The sequence below is a fragment of the Eubalaena glacialis genome, chromosome 1 (genome assembly GCF_028564815.1).
Source record: "Eubalaena glacialis isolate mEubGla1 chromosome 1, mEubGla1.1.hap2.+ XY, whole genome shotgun sequence".
NCBI lineage: Eukaryota > Metazoa > Chordata > Mammalia > Artiodactyla > Balaenidae > Eubalaena > Eubalaena glacialis.
Genome location: NC_083716.1, coordinates 227,244,658 through 227,271,567, shown reverse-complemented (window position 1 = coordinate 227,271,567; position 26,910 = coordinate 227,244,658). Strand labels below are relative to the sequence as shown.

Genomic DNA, 26,910 nt, shown 5'->3' with positions numbered 1-26,910 from the left:
GAACAGACAAATGGGAGTATCTATATCTCTCCTCCCCTCCTTCCAAGTCTAGAGTAAACTATTTTTCTTTCTCTAAAATCTTTCCTACCTACGATATAAATATTTTGTTGACAGCTTTGCTGGTTCAAGTCTTTCCACGTGAGCCAGCCAGCTGGGCCCATGCTATGGTGCCTCACCCAGGCCCTGGCTCACACCTTCGTCTCCTGTGAGTACGTCATGATAACATCACCCTTCCCCAGGGAGAGTGGAGTGCATGGAGAAACAAAGCTCACCTAATAACTGGACATTGAAGAATTCCATAAAGAGTGCGTCCCTCTATGAATGTCAACATATCCAGCAAGGATGAGAAACAGGATTTCGAGATAAAGCACTTTATTATCTGCTTTCAAGGATTTAAAATCACTTAAACCACACAACCATGGTGAAAGTTTGCATTTTCATTTTGTAGACCAGGTGGGGCGGGGGCTTGAAGTTGTGAGACACGAAGTCATTTTTTCAAAGTCACACGTAGTAAGGAGTAGAGTTTTTGTCATGGGGGTGGCAGTGGGTGGGTGGAGGAAGATCTTGGACCCTGCCAGGCCCCTTTGTCCTTGATTAAATACTACAATTAAAAGTCCTGTTAAACGATCCTTTCAGTGCCTGTAAATATATGTAAGGAATAAAATCAAAGTTCTCTCTCTCAAAAAACGGTTGATCTTGCCATTACAAGCTTATGCTTTTGTTTGTTTGTGTGTCTCTCTGAGATGGTTTCTGCACATATTTTAAAGCTGTTTTGGCAAAGCATTAATACTGCCTGACTGTATTTTTCTACAAGAATTCTTTAGGACAAACTGACTGGTACCAAGAAGCTTGCAATCCAAGAGCAGAAGTTTCCAAAGTCTTGGTTTTGGATAATTTCAGAAATTGTGCCAATGTGTATAAAACCTGCCTTCCTCCAGACAGCGGGAGAGACTGAGGATGTGAGTGTGCGATGGGCAGAGTTCAGAAGGCTTGCCACACAGCACTTCCTGTGGTTTAGATTTCCATCTGTTCTTCAGCTGCCAGGGTGACGCAGGAAAAAATGACCAAGCTCTCTTGGGCATAGTTGCAATAAAACCTTCACCACTGCCTTTTCCTACTTTTTTCTACCATTAAAGATTAAAAATATATTTTTGCAAGGAAGGAGTAATAAAATATAAAATTTTGTGAATATGACAGAATATGACAGTCTTTGTCCTAGTTTTTGGTCTAATGGGAAATTGTCTCTGAAAGCATTTGGCATGCTTTATAAACGTCTTTGCACTATATGAATGCAATAAGCATTCATAACCGTAATTCAGCTTTTTCAGCTTCAATTTGAAGGATAGCCATCGTTCTTTCATAATTCGTTTCGGGACTATCAAAGAAAGTTCGGGCAATCCATCTTGATATAGGATGCTTGAAATATTCCCAGTGTTCTGGAGTATAGCCTTCTGGAATTTCTACTAACCTCAGCTTCACCAATAAATACATTCACCAGAGTTATGCCAATTGCTACTGGAATCCCAGTCAACAAAATGTAGAATCTCATTAATTTCAAAAAACGTCTGTCATAGAATCCAGAAGGCTTGATGATAAACAGTCTTTTCCAGTGGTCTCCACTGTGTCGCATAGGAGCGACAGTCTTCGGAAAGTCACGGGTGAGGAAGCCTCCCCCCCCAGTCCAAGTTGAGTGCCAAGGCGGCGGGCCGGACAGAGCGGCCATTGCAGGGACCGAAGCCCGCTGCAATAAACTCATGGCCGCCATGGCTACTATCTGTGTTGCTTTTAGCTAGAACTAGAAATCACATCAAGGCTCTCTTACAACAGCCACAGGAAACTAATAGACATTAAAAAAAAAAAAAGTTTCCAAGTAAGCTTTTTCTGAAGGCATGCTTTTACTACACCCGGAGACTTACAGTACGTGACTTTTCAGGATCCCATCAACTAACTGGTACCTTACCAAGAGACATCACAAATCCCCTGGCTGGGCAGAGATGCAAATAATTCTTTAAAAACAAATGTTGGACCTTGTCATTTTTTTTTTCTGTTGTAAAATCAGAATATCAGTGAGCAAAATCAATTGTAGAGGAGAAGTAATAAAAATATTTGGGATATATTCTTCAAAATACTTGAAAATATTTTTTCATGTGATAGTAATACCTGCTTCAGTTGGATTTCAAGCAGTAATGGGTCAGAATAGAGGATTTCCCCAAAACCATCTTGCCATATATTCATCCTTGATTTTTGGTACTTGACAAAGAGATACTATCAATATTGATTAACTATCAATTTTAGAATGTTGTTAATTTTTACTTTTAAAGCACAATGGTAAATATCTAAATCATGCCCTAAACTGTTCATTTAATTTTCAAAGGTTGTGATAGAGCTATTACTTTTAAATGATAGAATTCTGAAAGTCAACAGTGTGTTCTTCCATACCTCTATTTTTGCAGTTGAATGACAGCTTTATTTATTTATTCCAAAGTTGATGCCAAACTCTGATTTCTGACTCTCAAGGAAAAGAATAAAAGATATGGGCCTCTCTGAACTCCAAAGGAGACCAAGGCATGTCCCACCATGACACACTCTCCTAACACTTCATAATTCTCCTTGACAACACCTGCCACAATTATAACTAATAATCAATTGTGTAATTCTTTATATGATGTTTTTCTTTCTCTACTAGCATAGGTCCCAGGAGAGTAGGATGCATATATACCTCATTTACCTTTTATCTTCAATGCCTAACATTGCTTGGCTCATAATAAATATCTGTTGAATGAATGGATACAATAAATGTATGATATTGTCATTGCTTATTGAGCTTCCCAAGTTATATGCTTAGCTCTGATATTAATTATTGCATAAATGGATGGGAAATCTGTGTCACATGGCATATCCCCCACTTGAGAATATGTCAGTCTTAATAGTACATTTATAAAACTACTTTATTTATATTATTTGAACATTACAAGGAGGATAAAGTCAGAAATATTGGGACTAGGTATTAAACACAATCGATAAAACATTACATGACATAGAGAATACAGCATCAGTATCTAGCACTGTGAATATTAAATTAACAATGTAAGTACCAGATAGGGATTTTTCACTTAAATAATTTACAACCTTATTACATCATAATAAATGAGAATGATATGGCTTTTTATTCACGTATATTGATATAAAGAAAAAGTTATTTTATCTGTCTTTAAGATACATAAACCAAGATCCCAAAGTAAAATATTTACAGATTATTGTAATCAAATTCTGATCATGACAATATATATTAATAACTACTCAATACATGTACACTGGATGAAAATGATATGTAAAGATACTGTGGAAGATACAAAGAAAAATGACATCCTTCCTGCCACAAGGAGACTAAAATTACTCAATGTGGGAATGGTTCAGAAAATCAGCCCTAAGGGTACTACCCATCCTCCCTCCCCACTCCCCAACACCTTCCAACTCCTGCACACACCTGTACCTCCAACCAACCTCCCTCACTGCTAAATAAGCAGGGTCAGTTGGTCTGGTCAAGGAAGGAATCAGGGGAAAAGATGGCTTGAGCTGCAATTTGAATGATGGTTAGAAGTGAGATAAGCGGTGAGGAAATTCCAAGCCAAGGAAATCACTTTGAAACAAAGTTGCAGAAATAAAAAAACCATAAAGCATACTGAAGATAATGAATAGGCCTATTGGACCATATGTCTTAGTAAGGGACATGCAGCAGAAGCTATTGTGATAATAACTTCTATCCTGTTCTACGTGCTGAAAAACTTTTTTCCTCTTTCTGCCCCCAGAAGTGTATAAATTTTTTTACCCTTTCAGGGCTGGCCTTGAAGAACAGCCCCACTCATGCTACTGAGGGATGAGGCGGGAATTGCTCCACACTGAAAAGCTGATGCCTGGACTAGAAACAGAAGTCTTACCCAGAAAGGGAGTGATCACTCTGAGACTGCAAAAACGACATGGACTTTCTGGAGGAATCATGTGAGGTAGCTCAGGGGCCCACCCGCAAGCCTCAGCTCTGCCTGATCACTCCTACCTCCTTCTCAACCCCCTTCTCAACCCTACAGTGTATGCACCACCTTTGTACCATGGCTGCCTTCTCCCCTTCTCTCACTCTTATCCTGCCTAAACCATCTTTGGAAGATCTTATATAATTTTGTAATTATTTCTTCTTTGAATGTTAGAACTGCCCAGTGAAGTAAACTGGACCTCAAATGTTCTGTCAAAGACTGATTCAATGAACTTACCCTAATGATCATAGGACTATTATGATTTCCTATTATTTATTAAGTTTCAATAAGCTATATTTTTCCAGAAATCTTTCCATTTCATCTAAATTTTCTAGTTTCTGCCACAAGTTTTCTTATTAACTTTTTAATTTCTTCTGGCCATTAGTGATTTTCTATTTGCTATATCTTCTAATAATCTACCACAGTCTTTTATTATAACCCTAACGTTAGCATGTGTCCCTTCTATTTACTTGATCAGTCTCTCCAGAGGCTTATCAATTTTATTTTTTTCTCTTTAAAGAACTATTTTTGGCTTTATTAAGCCTCTTTATCATGTGTTTGTATTCTCTTTCATCAATTTGTGCTGTCACTTTTATTATTGCCTATCTTCTACTTTCTTTGGGTTAATTTTGCTATTGTTTTAAAACATTTCTTGTAAAGGCTGTTTAGCTTGTTAATTTTTAGATTTTTTTAAATCAATGTAAGTATCTAAGAACATATATGTTCCTCAAAGTGCTGACCTAACCCCAACTCACAAGATTTTATATTTAGTGTATGTGTTATAGATCAGTTCAACCTATTTTCTAATTTCCATTGTGATTTTTCGAGTACTTAGAAGTATATTTTGTAATTCAAAACATACGGAAATTTTAAAGCTTTACCATTGATTCATATTATCTTCATATTGTGAAATGGAATAAATGTTGTAGGATTCCAATCCTTTGATATAATTTGTGTATTCCTTTTTGTCCAAGTATCTGATAATTTTTATATCTGTTCCATATGTATTTTTTAACATGCATTGAATAAAATACAACTTACCAAAATTCATGGGATGCAGCAAAAGCAGTGCTTAAAAGGAAATTTATAGCATTAGCTGCTTATATTAGGAAAGATGGAAGATCTGAAATCAATAATCTAAGCTTCCATCTTAGGAAACTAGAAAAAGAAGAGTAAATTAAATACATAGTAAAGAGAAGAAAAGATAATAAGAACTAGAAGAACAAAAATCATGAAATTAAAAACAGGAAATCAATAGAGAAAATCAATAAAATCAAAAGCTGGTTCTTTGAAATAATCAATAAAATTGATGTGCCTCTAACCAGGCTAGACAAGAAAAAAAAGAGAAGACACAAAGTACTAATATCAGAAATGGAAGAAGAGACATCACTACAGATCACAACTCTATGTCCACAAATTTGATAACCTAGATGAAGTTGACCAATTCCTCGTGAGACACAATTTTCAGAAATGCAGAAAAGAAATAGACAATCTGACTAGGTCTATTCTGTTTGACACTATAATGTGGACTCATCAGTTGTAATTAATGTGCCATTGTCATTCAGGATATTGATAGTTGAGGAGTCTGTGAGTTTGTGGGGATGGAAGTAAATGGGAACTCTGTACTTTTCACTCAATTTTGTTTTGAACCTAAAACTACTCTAAAAAAATTTTATTAGAAAAAGAATACATGTTTTGTAGTTGATGCAATGATCTCTACATATATGTAGATATATATAGATCTCTTTTGTTAATTACGTTGTTCAAATCTATATCCTTGCTGACTTTTTGTCTATTTATTATAAAACAACACACACACACACACTCACAAACACATATTTTACTTCAATTTTTCAGTTATCCTCACTCTCAACTACACATCCCACCATTATTGGAAGCAGAAGTCTGTGTCGTGGCAATTTTTTATTAGTCTATGCCATTCTCCATTTCCTTCAAACAAACATTCATCCTGTTAAACACCTACTCAGGCTTCAAGATCTTCCTTAAGGGTGACTTTTCCAAACTGGTTTCCTGACTGCCCAGCACAGCTAGTGACTTACGCTTTGTCACTCTATATGGATTATCATCATACTCTTGTCACCTGTTATTTATTCCTGCAAGGGCAGAATTTTTCTATATCCAACACCTCAAATGGTTACTTCAAATACTGTATACTAAACAAATGTTGGCAGCATAAATGGATGATAAAATTCATTTGGCAGAATTATAACGGGAAAAATGGGAGATTTGGCCAAACTCCCTCCAACCTCAATCCTTTCTCCTCTTCATGTTGGCTTACAATTTTTCTTTGGTTTCTGACACTTGTGTTTCTCCTGCTCAGATACAGAATTATATCATTTCTAACTTGGCTAAGCAGTCCCTGTTCCTGCTTCCCACTCAGATTAGTGATGAAAGACCATGTAGAAAGAGAGGCCACAAGGAAAAGTCCGAAGGCAGCTCAGCAGACAAGTGAGGCTGTCTCAGATGTTCCAGCCTCAGCAGAGATGCTAGCTGAATTCAGCCGCATGAGTGAACCCATCAGAAGAACTGCCCGGCTGATTCCAACCAACTGCAGAATCCTGATAAATAATAAATCATTCAAACGTATGGACACCAATGGGGGAAAGTGGCGGAGGGGTGGGGATGGTGGTGTGATGAATTGGGCAATTGGGATTGACATGTATACACTGATGTGTATAAAATTGATGACTAACAAGGTCACTGTAAAAAAATAAATAAAATTAAATTTAAAAATTAAAATAATAATAATAAATCATTGTTGTTTTAGTCCTAAAATAAATCATTTTAGGTTTTGGAGTGGTTTGTTATGCAACAATAGATATGGGAAATACCACCATATCATTCTGGGTATTTGAGGCAAAAAGAAATGTAATAAGGAATTTAGTTTTACAAAATCATTGGAAAGGCAAGAAGAGCCCCTCCTGGACTATGGAGTCCAAAGTTACGGATACACCTCCTAACTGTGATCCAGATGTCAGGAAGCTTCCATGGCTGCTACCGCAGGTGTTGTCACAACTGCCTCTCAAACCTCAAAGCTGGTGACTGAAAACTGAGTGCTTGAGTCTGCTTCTACCTACTCACCCACCAACCCCCCGCCTTGCATCCCAGCCACCACAGCAGCTGGAAGATGGCACGCACGTCATTACTGCCTTCCAAATCTCTTACAACTGCTTCTAACTGGCACACCTTCCATCATATCCAGAATCCTAGATTCCAGAGACTTTGAAAAGTGCAGGTTCAGCTTTCCAACCTCAAAGACTGGAAGGTGCATGGAATGAAAGATGAGAGAAGTCTAGTATTCATGACCACAGTCCTCTGACTCTGAATTTAGTCACTATGACACACAGAAATGATGTAGGAATGGGAACACAGCAAATATGATTTCCCATTCTGGTTCTGATGTTTATTAAGTGTTTGAACTTGGTCAATCAGGGAACCCTCATCCCTGATTTGGAGGGTTTTTCAAGAACTCAACACAGCTTTCATAAAGTTCCTGGCAAAGTGCCTGGCACATAGTAGGTACTCAATGATTGATAATGGTTATTATTAATGGAGGAGAGGACAAGTGAACAAAAAACTACAATATACAGAAAGTATTATTTGATCATGTAGGAAAGACATCTAACAGATTGGGAGAGAGAAAAGACATCTTAAAGAAGGTGATTTTGAAATTTGAGATGGGCCAGGCAAAAAAATGACACAAAAGGGAATTCAGTATACTGAGGTCTCTCTCTGGCCCCTTCCATAATTCTCTAGGTAGGACCATGACTCTGGCGGTTCTGTGCTTATTTCCAGAACCCTTCATAAGAATGGTATTTAGTTTAATGTCATTAGCCTCTGATTTTCTCCCTTGCATGTTTCCAGCTTCATGGTATAGTATTGGAACAAACATTGGACTAGAAATATATCTGGGTAGCAATCCTACCTTTGCCACCAAGTAGTTTTATCAGCAGCTGATCTGAGATACAGCACTTAGCTTCTGAGTTTTCACCTTCCTTTCTGTAAACAAAACCTACAACTAAAAAAGCAAAAGCAAACAAAAATGACTTAGATAATTTCTGTGACCACTTCCAACTTTGACAGTCTCAGAAATACCTTGATCCACTTATCCCCAAGCATAGCCCAGTGGTTTTTAACAGTTGACTCACCATCCATATATCACGCACTCTACCCCTATCCAAAATAGGAATCCAACAAGAGAATACGTATCCAGCAACGAGATGAAAGCTTACTTAGTAGATTTACATATTAACCACTAGGTTTGGCCTTCATAGATATACTTCATCACACTGATCAACATTGGTTGGATAAATGTTGGAGCCAATGAAAAAAAAAAAGGGTAGTAAAAACCTGGCGTCTTTATGAAATATGTTATTGATCTTCAAGAATCATACTCAGACGCTTTCAAGTAGCTCCCATCCAAGCATCTCTTTAACAGAAGATAGGGTACTTGGCAGGTGTTAGGGAACAAGCTCTTGTTAATGAGAGCTTGGAGCTTTGTTCACATGGTGATGCTAATAGTACCCTTTTAAAATATACAAAAATTACGTTGACTTTATTAGGATTTATTTAGACTGGTTGCATAATAATTCTCCTATTGCTTTTAAAACTTTATAAAAATAGCTATTTTCTTCTTTTTGTCCCTCTAGCAAATGAACAAACAAGGAGAAAGGGGAGAAGATTCACAATTAGCTCAGAACAGAAATACATTTTCAAGTCTATACATGAGAAAATGCTAGAAGATAAAGCTATAAAAAAATCCTATCTAGTCATATTAATAAATTCTAATGATCACGTGGGGAAGAACAAAAGCCCACTGACTTTCATTTGAATAGGCATCTTCAATACTCGTCAATCTGCCAATTTTGTTTCGGGCTTTGAAAACGCTTGCACATTTGCATTGTTTTTCTCCCTCTGCCTTCTCCTTTTTCAAAAACTGAGCTCTGGGCAATGGTGTTATATATGTATTTCACTTCTTTTTAACACATCAAGGGCAAGGGCAAAGCAGAGCATACGCACAGGAAATGGGTTAGTGCAAATGCAACTGCACACCAAAACCACATGCCTGGGAAAAGACAGTGACAATGTTGGATAGACTTTTTTAAAAGAAAAATTTCCTGGAAATAAAATAGTTTCTTTACATCAATTATATGCACCAAAAGCATGTTTCCTCCAACTGCCTTCCACCCACCTAATCAGGGTATGGAAGTAATGCTTTGAAAAACTTTATAATAATAGATTAAATATTAATATGTTTCTTTCTGAGGCTGCCTATTAGGAAAAATAACACATCCTTTATCTCTTTTAAGTAACCACTTGGTATTTGTTAGATGTATATTTGGTGTAACATTCTCTTAACTAGATGAAGAAAAAGGCAAATGATGCCATGACTTCTGATTACTGTTAGCAACATCCAATAGTGAAAACAACAAATTATATATATACATAAATATTTGACTTATATCCAGAATATATAAATTAGACTTTAAAATGAATGAGCTAGGCTGACAACCTAATTTAAAATGGGCAAAAAATTCGAATCGATTTTCTTTCCTTTTCTAATTCAGAGTTTCTCTCTTAGGAATTTGCCTATTTGAGGTATTTTTCTTGTCAGTTGAGATCTTTGTATATTTGAAATATTTGCCTTTCTTGTTTATTTTTATTATAAACATTAACCCAATTATGTTTGCCTGTGGCTTTTTTATTTTTTCTTTTGCCATAATGAAAATTTAAGTTTTTATGTATTTAAATATTACTATTTTGTCTTTCTATAATATCTGGGGTTCCTGTCTTGATTAAGAGAGTTTCACCCTATTAATGAAAAAATAAACAGTAAAACATAGTCAAATTAATAAAACTCAAGACCAGTTCCTTGAAGAGACTAATATAATAGCTAATCCCCCTCGAGAACACAATTAAGGGAAAAAAGAAGAAAGTAAGAAATTCAAGATTAAGAATGAGAAAAGACTGGATAAAAAAGAACAAATTAAATGTCAGTAAAAAGAAGTGACACAACTGAGTTAGTCTCTTCAACAAGTCAATGTTATTATCAAAAAGGAGGAGGAGAACGGTTTTAAATTAAAGACTTAAGAAACAACACAGCCAAATATCTTCTATGATTAAATTCGGGATTCGGCAAATCAGCTATAAAGTGTTTGGGGAACAATTGGAGAAATTTGAACATGAACTGGATGATAAAAGTTATTAAGAGGTTGATATCAGTGTGTTAAATGATATTGCAGTTATGTGGAAGAATGTTTTTACTCTTCGGAGAGAAATGCTGAATTGCTTAAAGATGTAGGGTCATGATTTCTCTAATTTAAAATGGTTAACGATAGCTGGGGGTTATATGGGTGCTCACTGTATTCTTTTGAAACTTTTTAGGCATGTTTAAAATCTTTATAATAAAATTAAAAAGAATACAGGATGGGGGAAAATAGATAAGTTAATGCTACGTGCAATTCTAAAGCAAAATGTTTTTGAAACCTGGAAAAATGGGTGCTATTCATTGTAAAGCATAAATTATTATGAATTAAAAGAAGATGTGTAAATCTTGCCTAGACCAATTACTATAGAAAAGATTTGAAAGTGATTATAGATCGCCCCTTAAAAAAAAATGCACCAGGACCAGATGGCTCCACAGCTGGATTCTATCCAAACTTTGGAGACCAAATGATCCCAATGTTTTAAAAATTATTGTAGGCCATGGAAAGGGACAGCAATTGCTCCAATCCACTTCAGGAAGCTAAAGAAATCTTCCTGGCAAAATGTAATAAAGTCACTTCCACAAAAGAAAAGATGACCAATCTCACTCAGGTACAGAGCTGCAAAATTCTCAAAGAAATAATAGAAGACAGATTCAATTTTATGTTGCTCTCTTTAAAAAGTAAAAGAAATACTTATGTTATAATTTGTTATATAAGGTGTATTTCTGTGAGAATTGTGAATGCCTGGAGTAATCAACATATTGAAGAATAAGAGAAGGGCATTGAAATGCCTAGAAGAATAAAATAAATGCAGGGTTTAGCTATGCATGTAAGAAATTGAAAAGTTCCCATTCTATATTTACTAATCATTTCCTTCTTCCTTGTATCAAGCCAAAATCTGCCTCTCAGTAATTTTTACAGATGGAGAAATAAAGGTCCTGGGACATTAATTCCCTAAGGCCAGACTACAAATTAAATCCAAAGCAGGATAGAAAACCCAGAGACTGGTTTCCCGTCCAAACTGTTCTTTCCTTTCAAGTATGTGCCTCTCTTTGAGATATGCCCCAAGGATTCTGGTGGACTTATAGTGCTCTGCATGTGGCGTGTGGGCAAAATATACAGCCCAGCAGAGAGTTTCACATTCAAATCACATTATGTTAAGTGAAATTTTCTTCCAAAGAGTGATCTGTCTTCTAAACACAGTAACAAATCCATATCAAATTTAATTCCTTTGCCCATAAACAACATGGAGGCACTCAGCTTTGTCAAATGGCTCTGGCTCTGGCAAAGACTAATGGATGCCCATAAATATCACACCTCTCAAATCATATTTTCCTTGCTGCTTTTTAATATTCCCTTGGCAAGGGGAAGAAAAATGTACCTTATGAAATAGGATTCAGCCAAAAAGCCACTGGAAATAAATTCAATTGTTTAATTTTTATCTTAATATTAGAGAACAAAGAAATGTTTATGGCAAAGTATTTTTCTTATATTTTGGTTTGCGATTCTGATACTTTATTTACTTATTGCTGAATAGGACAAATTTTATACTTTCAATAGCCAAATACAATTACTTTTATTTACCCACCCCAATCACAGTCACTACAGTGTCATGGCAAGCCACCAACTTCTGTGGACCTCTTTTCCTATTATAAAAAGAGGATAAATGTACTTTTCCCTAGATAGGGAACCAGGAAGGAAGCCTTGATAATATCACAGAATAATTTTAGCTTAGACATTTGTACCCTAAGCCTTTTTTTATTAATTAGCAAAATGCTCCTCCTTCTAATTTCAATGTTATTAAATTATCTCTCAGTTTTATCTTATGGACAATGGGGGCAATATTTCATGCTTCATCTGCCTTTTAGGATGAATTATTTTAGAATCAAATGAAATAGTGACTATATTTTGTAAACTGTGTAACATTAGGCAAACTTGAAATGGTTAAACCTTGAGACAGGCTGATGGCCAGGCTGACGCCTAGGGTGCAATAGACTTGGTATCACTTAGGAAAGGTGGCTTAATGCCATGGAATTAGTACAAGGGGTATTGTCTTAGTTTCTACAATCTCTGAGTACCAAAATCTGGACTCACACCCAGGTCTTCAGACTCCTGGACTAAGAACTAACGGAATTTTCACACTATTGTATCTCTAGATACAGTAAAGATAGTACAGTTTTCACTTTTATACTTATTACTGCTAAAGTTCCTGAAAGCTTTCCTTACTCATAAGACTAGTGTAATCAGCCCTGGGCAAAGTCATGGAGAAGGATGATAGGAGAGGACTATTGACAATTTCATTTTTCTAGTTGTACAGAGCTTCAAACTGCACCAGGGCAGGTAATCAGTGCTTACTGCATCTTAAGAAAGTCATTGATGCTTTTGAATAAGGAGGGAGAGTGCCTGAGCTTTAAAGAAGGAAAGGAAGGCGGGAAGGAAGGAAGGAAGGAAGGAAAGAAGGAAGGAAGGAAGGAAGAGGGAAGGAGGGAGGGAGATGGGGAGGGAGGAAGGAAGCACCATAAAATCCCATATTATTGAGACAAATGTTTTCAATCTTAGAGCTCTAAGAATATAAAATATAAAATGTTAATACGGGTCCTATCTGAGAGACTCCATTTCCAGAATATTACCCTCCACCCCTCACTAGTGTTTTATGTCAGTTTCTCTATTTGAAATTAAGTTATCTGAAGGCAGAGACCATTTGCTTTGCTCCCTGCTCCCATGGCTTAGGTTGAGGTCCTGTCCAGAGTTGATAGTCCATAAATGTCTACTATTGAAAGTGGGGTCATTTCTTTCTGATTAAATGGCTTGGTCCATGCCAACTCAAATAAAGAGGAGAATTAGAACTTGATAAAACTTGATTGCAGGCTATGTGTTCTAAATACTAGAAAATATGGAACAGTAAAAGATTGAATTTAAGGTCATTGAACAAAATTTGTCACTTCATGACTTTTTTTAACTTTAAAATTTTTTATGGAATCTGTAGTTAATACCCTTTTGTAATTTCATTGTAATTTCTTTTGTAAAATATTATTTTACTTATTAGTTTGTGAATAGGTTATTATACATGTGATACAAAATCCAATAAGCACACAGGGTGTATAGTAATATATATTAACATGTATATTAATATATATTGACACTCCTGTCCCCCAGCTGTCAAGTTCCCCTTCCCAAAAGTAATAACTGTAATCTGTTTCTTGTGCAACCTCCCACACGATTAATTTTAGAACATTTTCACCATCCCCCAAAGAGACTGTGTACCCATTAGCTGTCACTCCCCACTTTCCCCCCACCCGCTTCAGCCCTAGTCAACCACTAATCTACTTTCTGTTTCTAGATTTGCCAATCCTGGGCATTTCGTTAAAAAAGGTATCATAAATGTGTAATGTTTTGTGGCTGCCTTCTTTCACTTAGCATAATGTTTTCATGGTTCATCCACATTGTAGCACATACCAATACTTCATTTTTTTATTGCCAAAAAATACTCCATTGTATGGATATACCACATTTTATTTATCCATTCAATTGGTGGATATCTAAGTTTTTTCCACTTCTTAGCTATTATGAATAAGGCTGCTGTGAACATTCTTGTATAATACAACTTTTTATGTGAATATATGTCTTCATTTCTCTAGGAGTGGAATTGCTGGGTCACATGGTAACTCCATGTTTACCATTTTATTGAACAGCCAAATTGCTTCCAAAGCAGCTGTGCCATTTTATATCCCTACTACCAAGGCACAAGGGTTCCAATTTCTCCACAACTCCCACATCTCCCCAACACTTGCCATTTTCCATATTTTCATTATGACCCTTCCTGTGGGGTGGTATCTCATTATGGTATCTCACTGTGACTTTGATTTGCATTTCTCTGATGACTAATGATATTGAGCATTGTCTATTTACGTATCTTCTTTGGAAAAATGTATGATCAAATCCTTTGCCCATTCTTCCATTGGGCTATTTGTCTTTTCACTGTTGTGTTACATTGCTTTCTTTGTTTTTGTTTTTGTTTTTTTTTAACTTTTGTTTTTAGAGCAGTGTTAAATTCACAGCAAAATAAAGAAAAAAATACAGAGATCTCCCCCTACCTCCCCACCTGTAAAACCTCTGCCATTATCAACATTCCCCCACCAGAGTGGTACATTTGTTACAACTAATGAACCTACATCGACACAGCATAATCACCCAAGTGCATAGTTTACATTAATTAGGCTCTTCACCGCACTTTCATAGGTTTGCCTTTACAAAGCATCTTAGCCATGTCTCTCCAGGGAACTGGGAGATGGGTGACCAGCAAAGAGTCAGAGAATCCCAAATTAGCAGACCTGAAGTTATGTCTCTGCAGCAAAGAATGTGTGTGTCTATGCAGACACTCAGTACTCTATCCTTGAAATCCAGAAGGCAGCTTAACTAAAAGCTACATGACTGTCAAGGGCCTTTATTGAAATGTCCTGAGTGTAAAGGTCACTTACATTTACCCTCCTTCTCAGTGTGACCCATGGAGTGAACATCATACAGGGTAAGGGTAGGACAAATAGGCATCTGTTCATCAAATCCTCTCACACCAGTGCCCTGGGTAACCCCCTGAAGCTGGAGAAAGCAAAGTTTGTAGTAATAAAGGAAGGGCGAGTGATTTTCTGTTACTTGATACTGTTAAAGAATGGGTTGCGTGGGTTCTCAGTGTTTTGGAGCAGCTCAGTGCCTTGCTTGCCATACCAAGGACACATTCTGAGGAATTTTCAGGTACGCCAGCCTTCCCTTCCAGCACACCTTTCTGTCTGTCTCTACCTTAGGCACTCTGAGCTCTCTGACTGCACCAGCCCATCTAACCCTTGGGAAAGTCATCCACAAATCAATATAACTGAGCAACTCCTGTGTGCCACGCAGTGTTCTGAAGCCACGGACGAAGACTAGATACCTCTTCTTGGGACGCTCAAGTTCTTTCAAAAGTGCTTAATGAATTATCTCTCTCAAGAAAATATGCATTTGAAAGAATCACCACAAGGCACACCTGTTAGAGGAGGGTGTGGCTGGAGGGAGATACTCCCATAGAGATCTTGTGGGTCACCACAAGGCAACCACCTACTTTGCTTACCCTTAAAGGTGACCTTGGTCACATATTGGGTACCAGTGTGAAAGCATATAATGCCAGACACAGTAGTTTGCTATGAAGGGTATAGTAGAGCCGACCAGTGTTTCATATGGCACTTCCCAAATCTTCCAGAGCCTCTGCCCATCACGATTTCTAAATAGAATTTGCTCAAATGATGCCACATCAGTACCTCTGGCTAACTGAATCCCAGATATCAGAGAGCTGACTCAAGTGCATCTATCAGCCACTTAAGAGTTCTTTGTACCCAAACACAACCTTGTGTTAAAACTATATATTGGCTTGGGAAAAACGTCAGGGTCACAGATTTATAAAAAGCTGTTAAGAAAAACCTAGAATACTTGGAGTGGCTGCCCTGAATCTCTTCAGACTGGTATCCTAGGGGCAGGGGCTGCTCTTCCCGACTCCCAGCCCCACATGGAGTTGGAGAACCACCCTGGGGTGTGACTCAGGATGAGAATTCTCAGAAGACTTTAATCAGAGAGCTGGGGACAATGTGCAGGCCAGATGCATGTGTGGCAAGAGTGGGAGAAGAAAAACAACACAAATATAAGTCCACCCGCATACCTGACCCACACTCCCTGGGAGGCCACCGTCAGCTCTAGCCAGCTCACCCTATGTGATACTCCGCAGCTTCTTACCTCACATTAATTACCCTGATTTACTGGTTTCTAGCTTGTATTATCTGAAACTCCCTTGTTCACGTACTTGTATTCTTTTTTTTTTTTTTTTAATTTTATTTATTTATTTTTGGCTGTGTTGGGTCTTCGTTTCTGTGCGTGGGCTTTCTCTAGTTGCGACGAGCGGGGGGCCACTCTTCATCGCGGTGCGCGGGCCTCTCACTGTTGCGGCCTCTCTTGTTGCGGCCTCTCTTGTTGCGGAGCACGGGCTCCAGACGCGCAGGCTCAGTAGCTGTGGCTCACGGGCCCAGTTGCTCCACGGCGCGTAGGATCTTCCCAGACCAGGGCTCGAACCCGTGTCCCCTGCATTGGCAGGCAGATTCTTAACCAGTGCGCCACCAGGGAAGCCCGTACTTGTATTCTTTTATTACCTTGGTTATCTGCTGCCTCTACCCCCAGCTCAAAGACATCCCCAGCCCCTCACAGCCTTAAGGTGGGGCTGGTAAGTTCCCCTCTTAGCCCAGTTTCCAGAACAACGTGAACTGGCACATAGTAGGCGTTTCATGAATACTGGCTGTGGCATCTATGAACTTGCAAGCTTATTCCAAGGCCCTGAGTGAGGACTTTGGGCAAAGGAGACTTTGAAAGCCTGGCTCGGGAGATGCTGCGGAGATCCCAGCCACCAGACCGTTTATAAGCCTCTGATCCGATTCCAAGGCTGGAAGGGCGAACTGAGCTCTGCCCGCGCCCACTCGCCAGCCCCGGAAAGTCGGGGCGAAACCAGCGAACGCGGCCAGAGCTCCAGCCCCGCAAGGAGCCTCCAAATGGGCACGAGGGCGGTGGGCAGGCCCCGCCCGGAGCCCCGCGGCCGCCGCCGCCCCGCGCCCCTCCCCCGCCACACGCCGGTCCCCGGGGCGGCGGGCACAGCCGCGGGTGGCCGGCTGAGCCCGGGGGTTGGCGCGGGCTGGAGCCGCCCCACGCGCGTCCCGCGGCCCCCGCTCCAGAGGCGCAGCAGCCGGGCCGGAGCCGCCTGCCGAGTTGGCCGCGCGCGCCCGGAGGAGCGCAGAGTTTGGAAAGTCGTCGCGAAGCTTCGGCGGAGCGCAGGGGGTGGGGGGGTGTCAGAAAGAAAAACCCGCCTCTTGCGAGTAGAGCGAGGAAGGGGGAGGGGGGGGAGAGGCTCCGAGTTCCGCTTCCTGAACGGCGGTGGGTAGAAGAGGTCGGCGCCGGCGAGGGCGGCGGGACGCGCGCTCCGGGCCCGCGACGGGCGATGGCCAGCGAGCGGACCCGCAGGTTCACACGGAGCCTGCTGCGACCCGGGCAGGCGGCCGAGCTCCGGCACAGCGCCGCGTCCGCCGCCGCGGTGGCAGTCAGCAGCCGACAGCAGCAGCGGGTGAGTGCGGCGCGTCCTCCGCGCCTCCTCGTGCGCCCCGAGCTGCTGGGGGCCCGAGCCCGGCCTCCCGGAGCCCTCGGCGCCCCGTTCCTTGCCGCCCCCGGCTCCCCCGCCCCCGCACGGCCTTCCCCGCCGCCTCGCCCGGGGCCGCCAGCGCCGCCTCCGCGAGGCAGCGGCACCGACGCGTGAGGACCGGGGGCACGTTTGGGGACCGGGGACACTCAGAGGGTCAGCCGCGCGGGCAGCAGAAGCGCAGCGTGGGAGAGGATGTGCCTGGGTTTGGGGGTGTGAGGAGGTGACGGGAAAGCATAGCGAGCCCCGTGGGCGTTAGGTTGTGGGGTGCCAGAGACCCGAGGGGTGGGGAGTCTACGGAGCGGAACCCCTCGGTCCTCGGGTCTGCGCGCCCCCTTCACCTCTGGCGACTAGGGCGCAGGAGGAGAGGGTGTGATCCGAGGTCCTCGCCTGGGCTGAAGCTGGGAACCTCACCTGAACGCTCTCGCGGAAATAAATGCACTTCTCACCCCCCTCCCTCCACGGGGTAAAAACCCACAAACCGCTTTATAGGAGTCCAGAAAGGGCTGAGGGAACTGGACTGGAGAAGACGTGGGTCGTTAAGTATCCAGTGGTTTCTGGTATTTTTCTAAGATGTTCGCAGGGTTCTCCCGCCAACTTTACTGGTTACTTCCTTATTGAAACGCCTTCTAAGAGAGCTGGGTGATTTCCGCGGGAAATCCCTGGGGCAGCAGCCAGACGTTCTCATCTGATGCCCAAATCATATCCATACCTCCCCAGATGTTCCTAAGTTCCAGTAGGTGTCACACTCCGGGTTGGAAGTGTCAGGAGGAAGCAAAATGAACTCTTGTGGGAAAGGGAAGCGAGTGGGAACAGACTTAAAGCAAGACTTGGGTTCAGCAGCGACACTCTTGGCCTGCCTTTGCTGGACCGGAATCCCACGTTGTGGGTTTCATTTTACTTTTTGCCAGGAAATATCATTAGGAATTAAACGGCTTCTTTTAAGAGTGTCAAAGGAAGTGTTACTCTTGCAAGTCACCCATCAGGAGGGAGCCAAGAGCTGCCCGGAGCCAGTTCCCACAGCCAGGACTTTTCTCTAAAGCCAGAGGTCGGAAAGTTGAACAGAACGGAAGCTAATTGCCTGGCAGAGGAAAGAGGCATCAGATGCCCAAGAGGGTGAGGGTGATTGGAGTGTGAAATGAGTCAGGAGTCAGTGGCCAGGATGCCTTCTCTCTCACTTACCACTGGCTGCAGTCTGCAGGTACCCAGAGGGGATTTAACTGTTAGCAGACCCTGTGCCAGGGGCTGCCCTGGTCCTGATATCAGCATGCACATTTTCAAGGCAGGAAGGATAATCGGTCAAAAAGAACATTTGAAAAAAAGGTTCAGCTGGAGTAAAAATAGAGATAGTAAAATCTTCAGGCATGCATAGAACATAATTTTTACTTTGGAATGATTATTCAGGATTGTGGCTTTGTCATTGTCTGCCATTTGCTTTAAGATAACTTTATTTTGCAGTTGATTCATTTTACCAAATCTCAGTAATGATCTGGTAGAGAAGTGCAGAGAAATAAGTAGCATTCAATTGGAATAAACAGCCCTAAATGTTGTTTTTGATTTTTGTTTTATTTTTAACAGGGTTCTCCTAGAGTTTTTGGAGCACTCGACTTTTCTCTAAAGAATATGTATCCTAGATACCTTTGTACGCAGACACACACATTACTTTCTCCAAATTGATGTCAGATTTGAAATCCTAGGGTATCTTGTCAAAATGAATAAGCCCAATGTCTTAAAAAGAGTTGGGGGAAGGGGTGATTCGCTGGGAAAGTTGTCCCTGCCCCCCTCCCCTCTCACTTCAGCACCGTGGCCAACACTCTGGAGCCAGCTTTTGCCAAGACATATCAAAGGATCTTACCCATCTAGTCAGGCAGCTTGGGCAGTGATTTTGGCAGCACAGAATCATGTGCCTGGCATCCGTCCCATCAGTTAACTCTTAAAGGGAAACTGGAAAGTGATGCATTCTCTGAGTTGGCACCCAAACTCAGTGGGGTTCTGTGGGGCAGAACATCCCTTTTGAACCTAAAACCTTGTAATTGGACTGTGCAGTGAAGATGAAGCTTAGCTTACATTGATCTACTTCCTTAAGACTCTTTGTGTTTGTTGCTTCAAGTCCTCAAATCCTACTTGTCAAGGGAGAAAATGAATAGTCTGGGGGAAGAAGATTATGGGTAGCCCACTTCAATACAGGAAGTGGAATAGTGTGTATTGGAGCAAGCTGTCATCTACTGAAAAAATATTTGAGACACACTAGAAAGTCTTGCTGAGAAGATCTGTCTCACTGCTGGATTCATACAGTACCCTTTCTGAAATCTCTCTTTTGGGGGCCGAAAATATAAATACAAAAAATATATAAATATGTATAAATACATATATATCATACAAACATACACATAATAGGACAGGAAATCTTCAAAATGTGTTTGGATTATGGAGATCAGAGAACGAAGAGATGCTGAGTGAGGGCATTTACCGGGAGGCCTACTTTTAGGGCAGTTGCTGAGGAAAGTAGAGGGGGATTCCAAAGCAATCTTGATTTTAGTTTTAACCCAAGGCACTGTAGTAGCTCATATGCAGGCAGACTTCTAGTGAGGACCCACCTTATTCTGCATTCCTCTTAAGAATAATAATGAAAAATTATCTGCACTCCCAAGTTCGTTGCAGCATTTTACACAATAGCCAAGATATCCCATTACAATGGATATATAATATTCCATTGTGTGTGTGTGTGTGTGTGTGTGTGTATACACACACACATATTATTTAACCTTAAAAAAGAGGGAAATAGAAGGAAATCCTGCCATTTGTGTACATTATATTAAGTGAAATAAGTCAGACACAGAAAGACGAATACTACATGAACTCACGTATGTGTGGAATCTAAAATGGTAAAACTCATAGATGCAGAGAGTAGAACAGTGGTTGCTGGAGTGGAGAGGGGAGCAGAAGGGGAAATGAAGAGATGGTCATCAAAGGGTACAGATTGGTCACCTCTGCACGATGAATGAGTTCTGGAGCTCCAATGTACAGCGTGGTGACAATAGTTGAAAATACTGTATTGTACACTTGAAATTTGCTAAAAGGATAGATCTTTAAATCTTCCCAACACACACACACACACACACACACACACACACACACAATGGTAACTAGGTAGAGGTGATGGATAAGTCATTTAACTTGATCGTGGTGATCTTCCCACGATACATCAAAACATCAAATTGTACTCCTTAAGTATATACAATTTTTATATGTCAAAGGTCTCTCAATGAAGTTGTTGGGGAAAAAAAAAAAGAGTGAGAACAATAGAGAACAATTATGAGCAAAAGCCATAGATTTTGAAAACAGAAATATTTCCTCCTTAGTTATCCTAAAAGTTTTTCATAGAAAACAAATGAATCACAACTCACGCAAAGGCCAATCTCAGGATCAAGCACAGCTTAAGTATTTCCTGACGGCCCCCCATTCATAGTAGTCCCACAAAGCAAACTTGTGTATCGCAGAATCTCAGTTCAAAAATGATTAGGAGCATTTCTCTCATGTCAGGACTTGAGTGTTTTTTTTTTTTTTTGGTTGAATATACTACTGTGTTGGCCACAAAGTTGTAAGGTCACTAATTAGAGATTCTTTTTTGCTAAGAAGCTCTTCTTTTAAAATGTGCGAAGTGCATTTGTACTTTCACGTGAATTAGTTCATCTAGATAGCTTTCTACAGTTGATTAAGCTATAAACATAGGATTGGTGCTCTTTTCTGCATATATATTATATTTGTTTGAGAGATATGGACTTTTATTTCTGGAACGTGATTGGGTGGGTCACAGGAATGCAAGACTGAGTAACAGAGAGGGTAAGAACTAACTAGGGTCAGATGATGGGGAGGAAGCACAGAGGCAGGTGGAGGTTTACCAAACACCAACTAATCATTTGGTCAATTTTTGCCTAATGCCTTTTATGTGTTTCCTAGATGAGAACATACCACTTTATTTACATGTATTCTTTAGGACATTTACTCTGCTGTTACACAAAAATTGCTCTGCAACTTATGTCTAAATTGTATCCAAATTTATTAATTTCTTTTAAAGAGGAAACATCCTGCTAAAAGCAACTGTACTTAATCAGTGTGTTTTCTCCCTCCCCACCCAGAAAGGCTAAGAGAGGAGAGTATTGATTCAGTATTCCCCCAAATTCCATATCCTCGCTTTGATTTGGTGTTTCCTAACTACCTCTGTTCCCCAGTGGTACTCCTTTTGATATTTTAGGCAACTTTGAATAAGAAGCAGAACCTTTGACCGACTGAAGATTTCTGGTTGAGAAACTATGAATATGGAAACATGTTTACAGGGGCAGGAGGAATTCTTACAAGGAAGACTTTCCTTCCCTCTGACCTTTGTGATATTTAATAGTTGAGAGTAAGAGGGGTTTTAAGAAATGGAGTGGGAGATACTAGAATTTCCAAAAACTCCTATGCCTGGAGTAAGAGTCAGTGAAATGATGTGGGAAGTGATATTGAAGAAAAATGAAACACTTGTTTTACTGTCAGTGTCTAGAATGAAAGCAGTATGCAAAGCAGAGGCCTGTTTGTTTGGCATTCCCAGCACTGTCTTGTTCTGTTTCAGTTTTTTTTGACAGGGTTCTTCATAACAAGGGTGTTTACATTTTAGAAGAAATCACAGGCTTTAGCGCAAATCCCAGTCCCACGTTTATGTTTTCAAATGAGGAAAGTCCCTAGCCTGGTGAAGAAGTCAACACAAACTTAGTTTACAAAATCAAGGTTGAATATTATTATTGACTGTATCAACTCATGTTTTTGACTTCTCAAGGGCATTGCAGAGGTAACTTTAAAAATAAATGGTAACAACGGTGGGCTCTAGAGAACTTTTACATGGGTCAAAAAATGAAAGAATGAATAAGCATTTTCATCTGTCTCTTTCTTTACAACCTTTTTCTCTAAGGCCTAGCATAAAAAAAGAGAGCAGTAATAGTTGTTATATAATAAACCATTTGTTGAGAACCTACAAAGTGCCTGACACAGCATTGTTTTATTTAATTCTCAGAGCAATCCTATGAGGAAGTCATTATAGTTACAGATTAGAGGAGGCCATTGAGACTCATAGGGTTAATACCTTGCTCTGAGTTAAGTAACTGACATGGGACCTCTTTTGCATCCTGAATAGCAACCAGTTTTGTAGCTGCTTCCAATAGCATCTCTAAGTTGGAAGACACAAGGATTTTACTTTGGTTAATGTTGCCTTTTGATGGGTAGCTCTACCTAAGGAAGAGGAACTCTGTCCTTCCTACTGGCATTTCAGAGTACCCGTGAGGGGTCGCTTCAGTTTTCGTCTGAGGTTAGAAGCCACAGGAGAGGCTGTTCCAGTTACCCGTGTTAATAATAGATCTTCCCAAGGCAACCGGAGCTCAGTGGTTAAGTCCTTAAAACATGAACTTACTTAGCTATCCCCATGCCATCTATCTGGCAAAGCCATAAGCGAATTGTGAAAGAGGGTGGAGTTAATCCTTCTCAAGTCCACTTCTCTCCCAGGACTGGCTGCTTCTCCATTCTCAATCACTTCACCCACTCCAAGCAAGGGCCTGAAATTTTCCAATGCATCGTGTGTCCTTGACGATGCATATTTCCATTTGACTGGGTTGTGCTGAGATTCTTTTCTCACACGCTATCTTATTCAAAGGAGTGATTCCAAGTGTCTTACAAAGATGCATGTAAGATAGCAGCAACGAAAAATATAGTAAGGAGGTAAAAAGCAATATTAGCAACAACAACAAAAAGCAGTGTTAGGAAAGGTAGATGTAGTCAGGAGCAGGTCAGTGGAGTAGTATCAGTATATAAAACGCCTGACCATTAAGTCCTGTAGTCTGGCTAAGGATGCATCCTAGAGAACCAAGTCAAAGAGGAAAACATGATCAGCCGTGAGATTCAGAGGGCCATAAGATAAAAGAAGATAATTTGCTCTAGACATGGTCAGCTTTAACTTGTACTGAGACTCCAAAGACAAGATAGTCTTTTTTCTGTAATTTTTCACGAAGGGCAGCATGATGCAGTGATAGGCCCTCATTCCTTAGAATGTGGTCCATGGGCCAGCATTGGCATCACCTGGTCATTAGAAATGCAGAATCCCTGGCTCTATACCTGACCTCCCGGATCAGAATGTGAATTTTAATAAGATCCTCTGATGATTTGTAAGCACATTGAAATGTGAGAAACACATACACACACACACACACAAAGCTACAATTTTAGCCTTATTTTTGCAGTGTATTGTCAGGTAAAGGCAATTGTGTGAGGGTCTAGTACACCGTGGTTTATTCTGCAACTCTTTGACAGAGTCTCTTGAGACAAAGATAAAGTTTAGACCACCTAAGGATAAAAATGAGATTTGTTCATTGCTAAGTGACTTTAGGGAAGTCCCTTGCTTATTTGCTTTGTATTTTCTCCTCCATCTAGCACCTTAATTGTAGAGTGAACTTAAGTTAAGCTTCTAGGTTAAGGAAAAAATTCTATAACGTACATGACATAGTTGCAATGTGAATCTGCAAAAGTTCTCACCCTGGTTATAACCCTAAAGATGGGTTCCAGGATGAGGCCCGTGGCACCCCATTTACCAGAGAATTTGAAAGCAGAATCACTCCAATTCCGGTAGGACATGCAATGATGATTACTTATTGCTTTAGAAGATTTATGTTGCCATCATATTGAAACCCTTAGTTTTTTGAAAGTAATTGGTTATATCAGAATATCTGATTGCTAGAATCAGAAAATGATGAACCTTTTTTCTTTCAGTCATTGATTCTCAGAAAAAAATGGTTTTTCTTGTTCTCATTTGACTGTCCTAAGGATGGGATTCCATGGAGTTAAAGACCTTGATTTCTCCACACGTTGTAATTAATGTGGTCCAGGACCCCTTTGATTGGCTGTCCTTTACCACCATCTTGGGACACTCTCTCCTCTCCACGACTGTCCAAGTTGAAGTTCCCTCATGCAGTTTGAACCATTTGGCCAGTTTGGGAGTTGGTGTAGTAAATATCAGATCCCGTGAGACTGGAGACCACAATTCCAGCCCTGGCTCTGTGACTCTTTGCTGAGTCACTTCCCTTTCTGGAGTCTCAGTTTCTTGATCTGTGAAATTAGGACATTAGATGATTGGGTCCTTACATTTGCCCTTTCTCTACCCCGGAGTTCTCACAGCTTCTCCTCGTTCCTCAGGTTCTCAGATGTCATCTCCTCAGGAAGGTCATCTTGGATTCCCAAATGCAAGCATTTTGCCCAGCCTCCCTTTGCTACAGACGTCTCTGACCCATTACTGTGCTTCACTTTCCTCATAGCTCTTACCACTATCTCAAGAGATCTTTCTACTTATTTAATTTCTTATTTCTCTTTTCCAGGCTTTCTGCCTTCAAATATAAGTGCCACTGAGAGAAGGGAACGTGTCAATTTCACTACTTTTACGCTATATTGACTATATGAAAATAAAGGGCGGGGGTCTCCCTTCCCACTGCAAATGAGTGCTTAAGGAAAGTCGGGAGAGTGGGCCGGATGTACATCAGTGAGAGACTGTAGTGGAGTTATGACTTCAAAATGTCAGGGTTGTCAGTATCTGCTTATGATGTTCCTTGAGCCATCTTCTTCACGGTCTAGTTGGTAAGTGGCAGAAATGCAATTAAATAGGAAGATATTGAGCACATCCTATGTGCCAGGTACTTGACTCGTACAATCTCTTTTAATCCTCATGACAACCGTATGGGGAAGGATTTCTATTCCTATTTTATAGATGAGGAAAGAGGTGCTTGGAGATCAGGAACTTGCCCCAGATCAAATGACTGGTAATTGATGCATCCAGGAGTCACATGCAGGCAGTCTGACTCTGGAGTCTGTGTTCCCCACGATTAGTCTATTCTGAAGACCAGGTCCGCCAGGCAGACAGGCAGATCTCATTAAACATGAAGTTAGCATCCATGTGAGAGAGCAAAGAGAGAAAAGGAAACCTCAGAGTACTAGCCATAGGAAGAGGTTTTTAAAAAGAGTTTCTCAACAAGAGAAGAGCTGCGGTTAATTTTTCATTTATGACGTCTCAGCAGAGTGGGATACTGGGAGTGACACCACCTTTGGACACTCTGTCAGTGTGGTTCTTTCCCCAGGACAGGACTGGCACGGAGTGTGTTAAACTATGCAAACAATGGCTCCTTCATCTCTTGAAAGGAGCATCATTTGATTCTTCTCCTGCTGTAGAAATACATTTCTGGCATGACATGCATGGCGTAGTTGCAGTTGCAGCATTACATCTGTTACATTGTCTTTTGTAGTCTTGATTTGAATGTTCATGTTTACAAAGGAGAGGGTTTTTTTCCCAGTGAAGTGAGATTTGTTCGCCTCTTATCAGTCACAGCAGTGTCAGTGGGCTGGAAAGAAATGCTTGTGTTTGCTGGACTTGACATGTTGACCTACATTAAATGATGTAGAAATAATAAAATTTAATGAATGTGACCGAGTTAGTGGCAATAGAGCGAAACACTTGCCTTTGAAAACGTTAATATTTGTAACTGGATTGCAGTGGAAGTGTCTGCCTCTGAGAATAGCAGAATTAATGGACCCGAATCATCAAAAGTTCCTTTAATTGTGCTGCTAAATGTGAAAATAGTCAGTTTTCCTAATTCAATTTCAGCACACCCTCCTCCCCTGACATGTAGAATTGGGGAAGCGAGGCAGCTCTCTACGTTAAACACCAAAATGGCAGAGTTTAACGATAGGATGTGGAGGAGGGTCTGTTGAAAAAGATGACACCATTTATGATGACCACAGCGAGCTTTTCTTCATACAATTATTTTAGTAATTACCAATCTAAATGACTAATTAAGGCTGTCAAAATGACCAGTGACTTCGGGGCTTTCAAAACACACATTCTATAAACAGAACACAGGCCTGAACATCTGACTTGGCAAACAAGCAAACAAAAAAACGTAACAAAATTCACTATTCAATGAAATATGATAATTAAGTTATTTTCAAACACGGATTGTTTATTCGATTAGCTCTTAAAAGTCCCTTTGTCACACTCTCCAGAAGGAGAAAATGGGAATTAACTACAACTGAGTAACCTTCACAGAAATGAAAGTGATGTCAGAGCTCAGTAACTTTTTTGAAGAAGAAAATCCAAATCTGGAGAACTAATATTGAAAGTCATTTACTTTCATGTTTTTTACATTATTTATTTTAAAATCAGACATTTATTCAAAAGAGGATTTTATTTTCCAACGAAAAGTGTTCCAGTTTACTTTAAAGCCTGTATATCTACAATAGCTATAAAAGTTCCCTGTGTAACTGCCAGTAATAAAATTTATTGGCATACCAATATCCACAGATAAGATTCTTTCAGGACCTTTCTGAGTGCTAACAGGGAAGGTTCATTTATTAACTTCCATTTTTCCAAGTCAAAAGCCATTATGTGGTT

The 26,910-nt window shown here is 40.3% G+C and overlaps 1 protein-coding gene and 1 pseudogene across 1 annotated transcript in view; one reads left to right on the top strand and one right to left on the bottom strand.

The window, feature by feature from the left end:
* Positions 1-1,302: 1,302 nt before the first annotated feature.
* Positions 1,303-1,765, bottom strand: LOC133092021 (NADH dehydrogenase [ubiquinone] 1 beta subcomplex subunit 5, mitochondrial-like; annotated as a pseudogene).
* Positions 1,766-17,258: 15,493 nt separating this feature from the next.
* DOCK10 (dedicator of cytokinesis 10) overlaps positions 17,259-26,910 on the top strand; it is a 279,468-nt gene continuing 269,816 nt past the window's right edge. The window contains exon 1 of the mRNA XM_061205474.1: positions 17,259-17,381. Within this exon, the coding sequence (XP_061061457.1) occupies positions 17,259-17,381 (123 nt within the window). The remainder of the gene's footprint in view (positions 17,382-26,910) is intronic.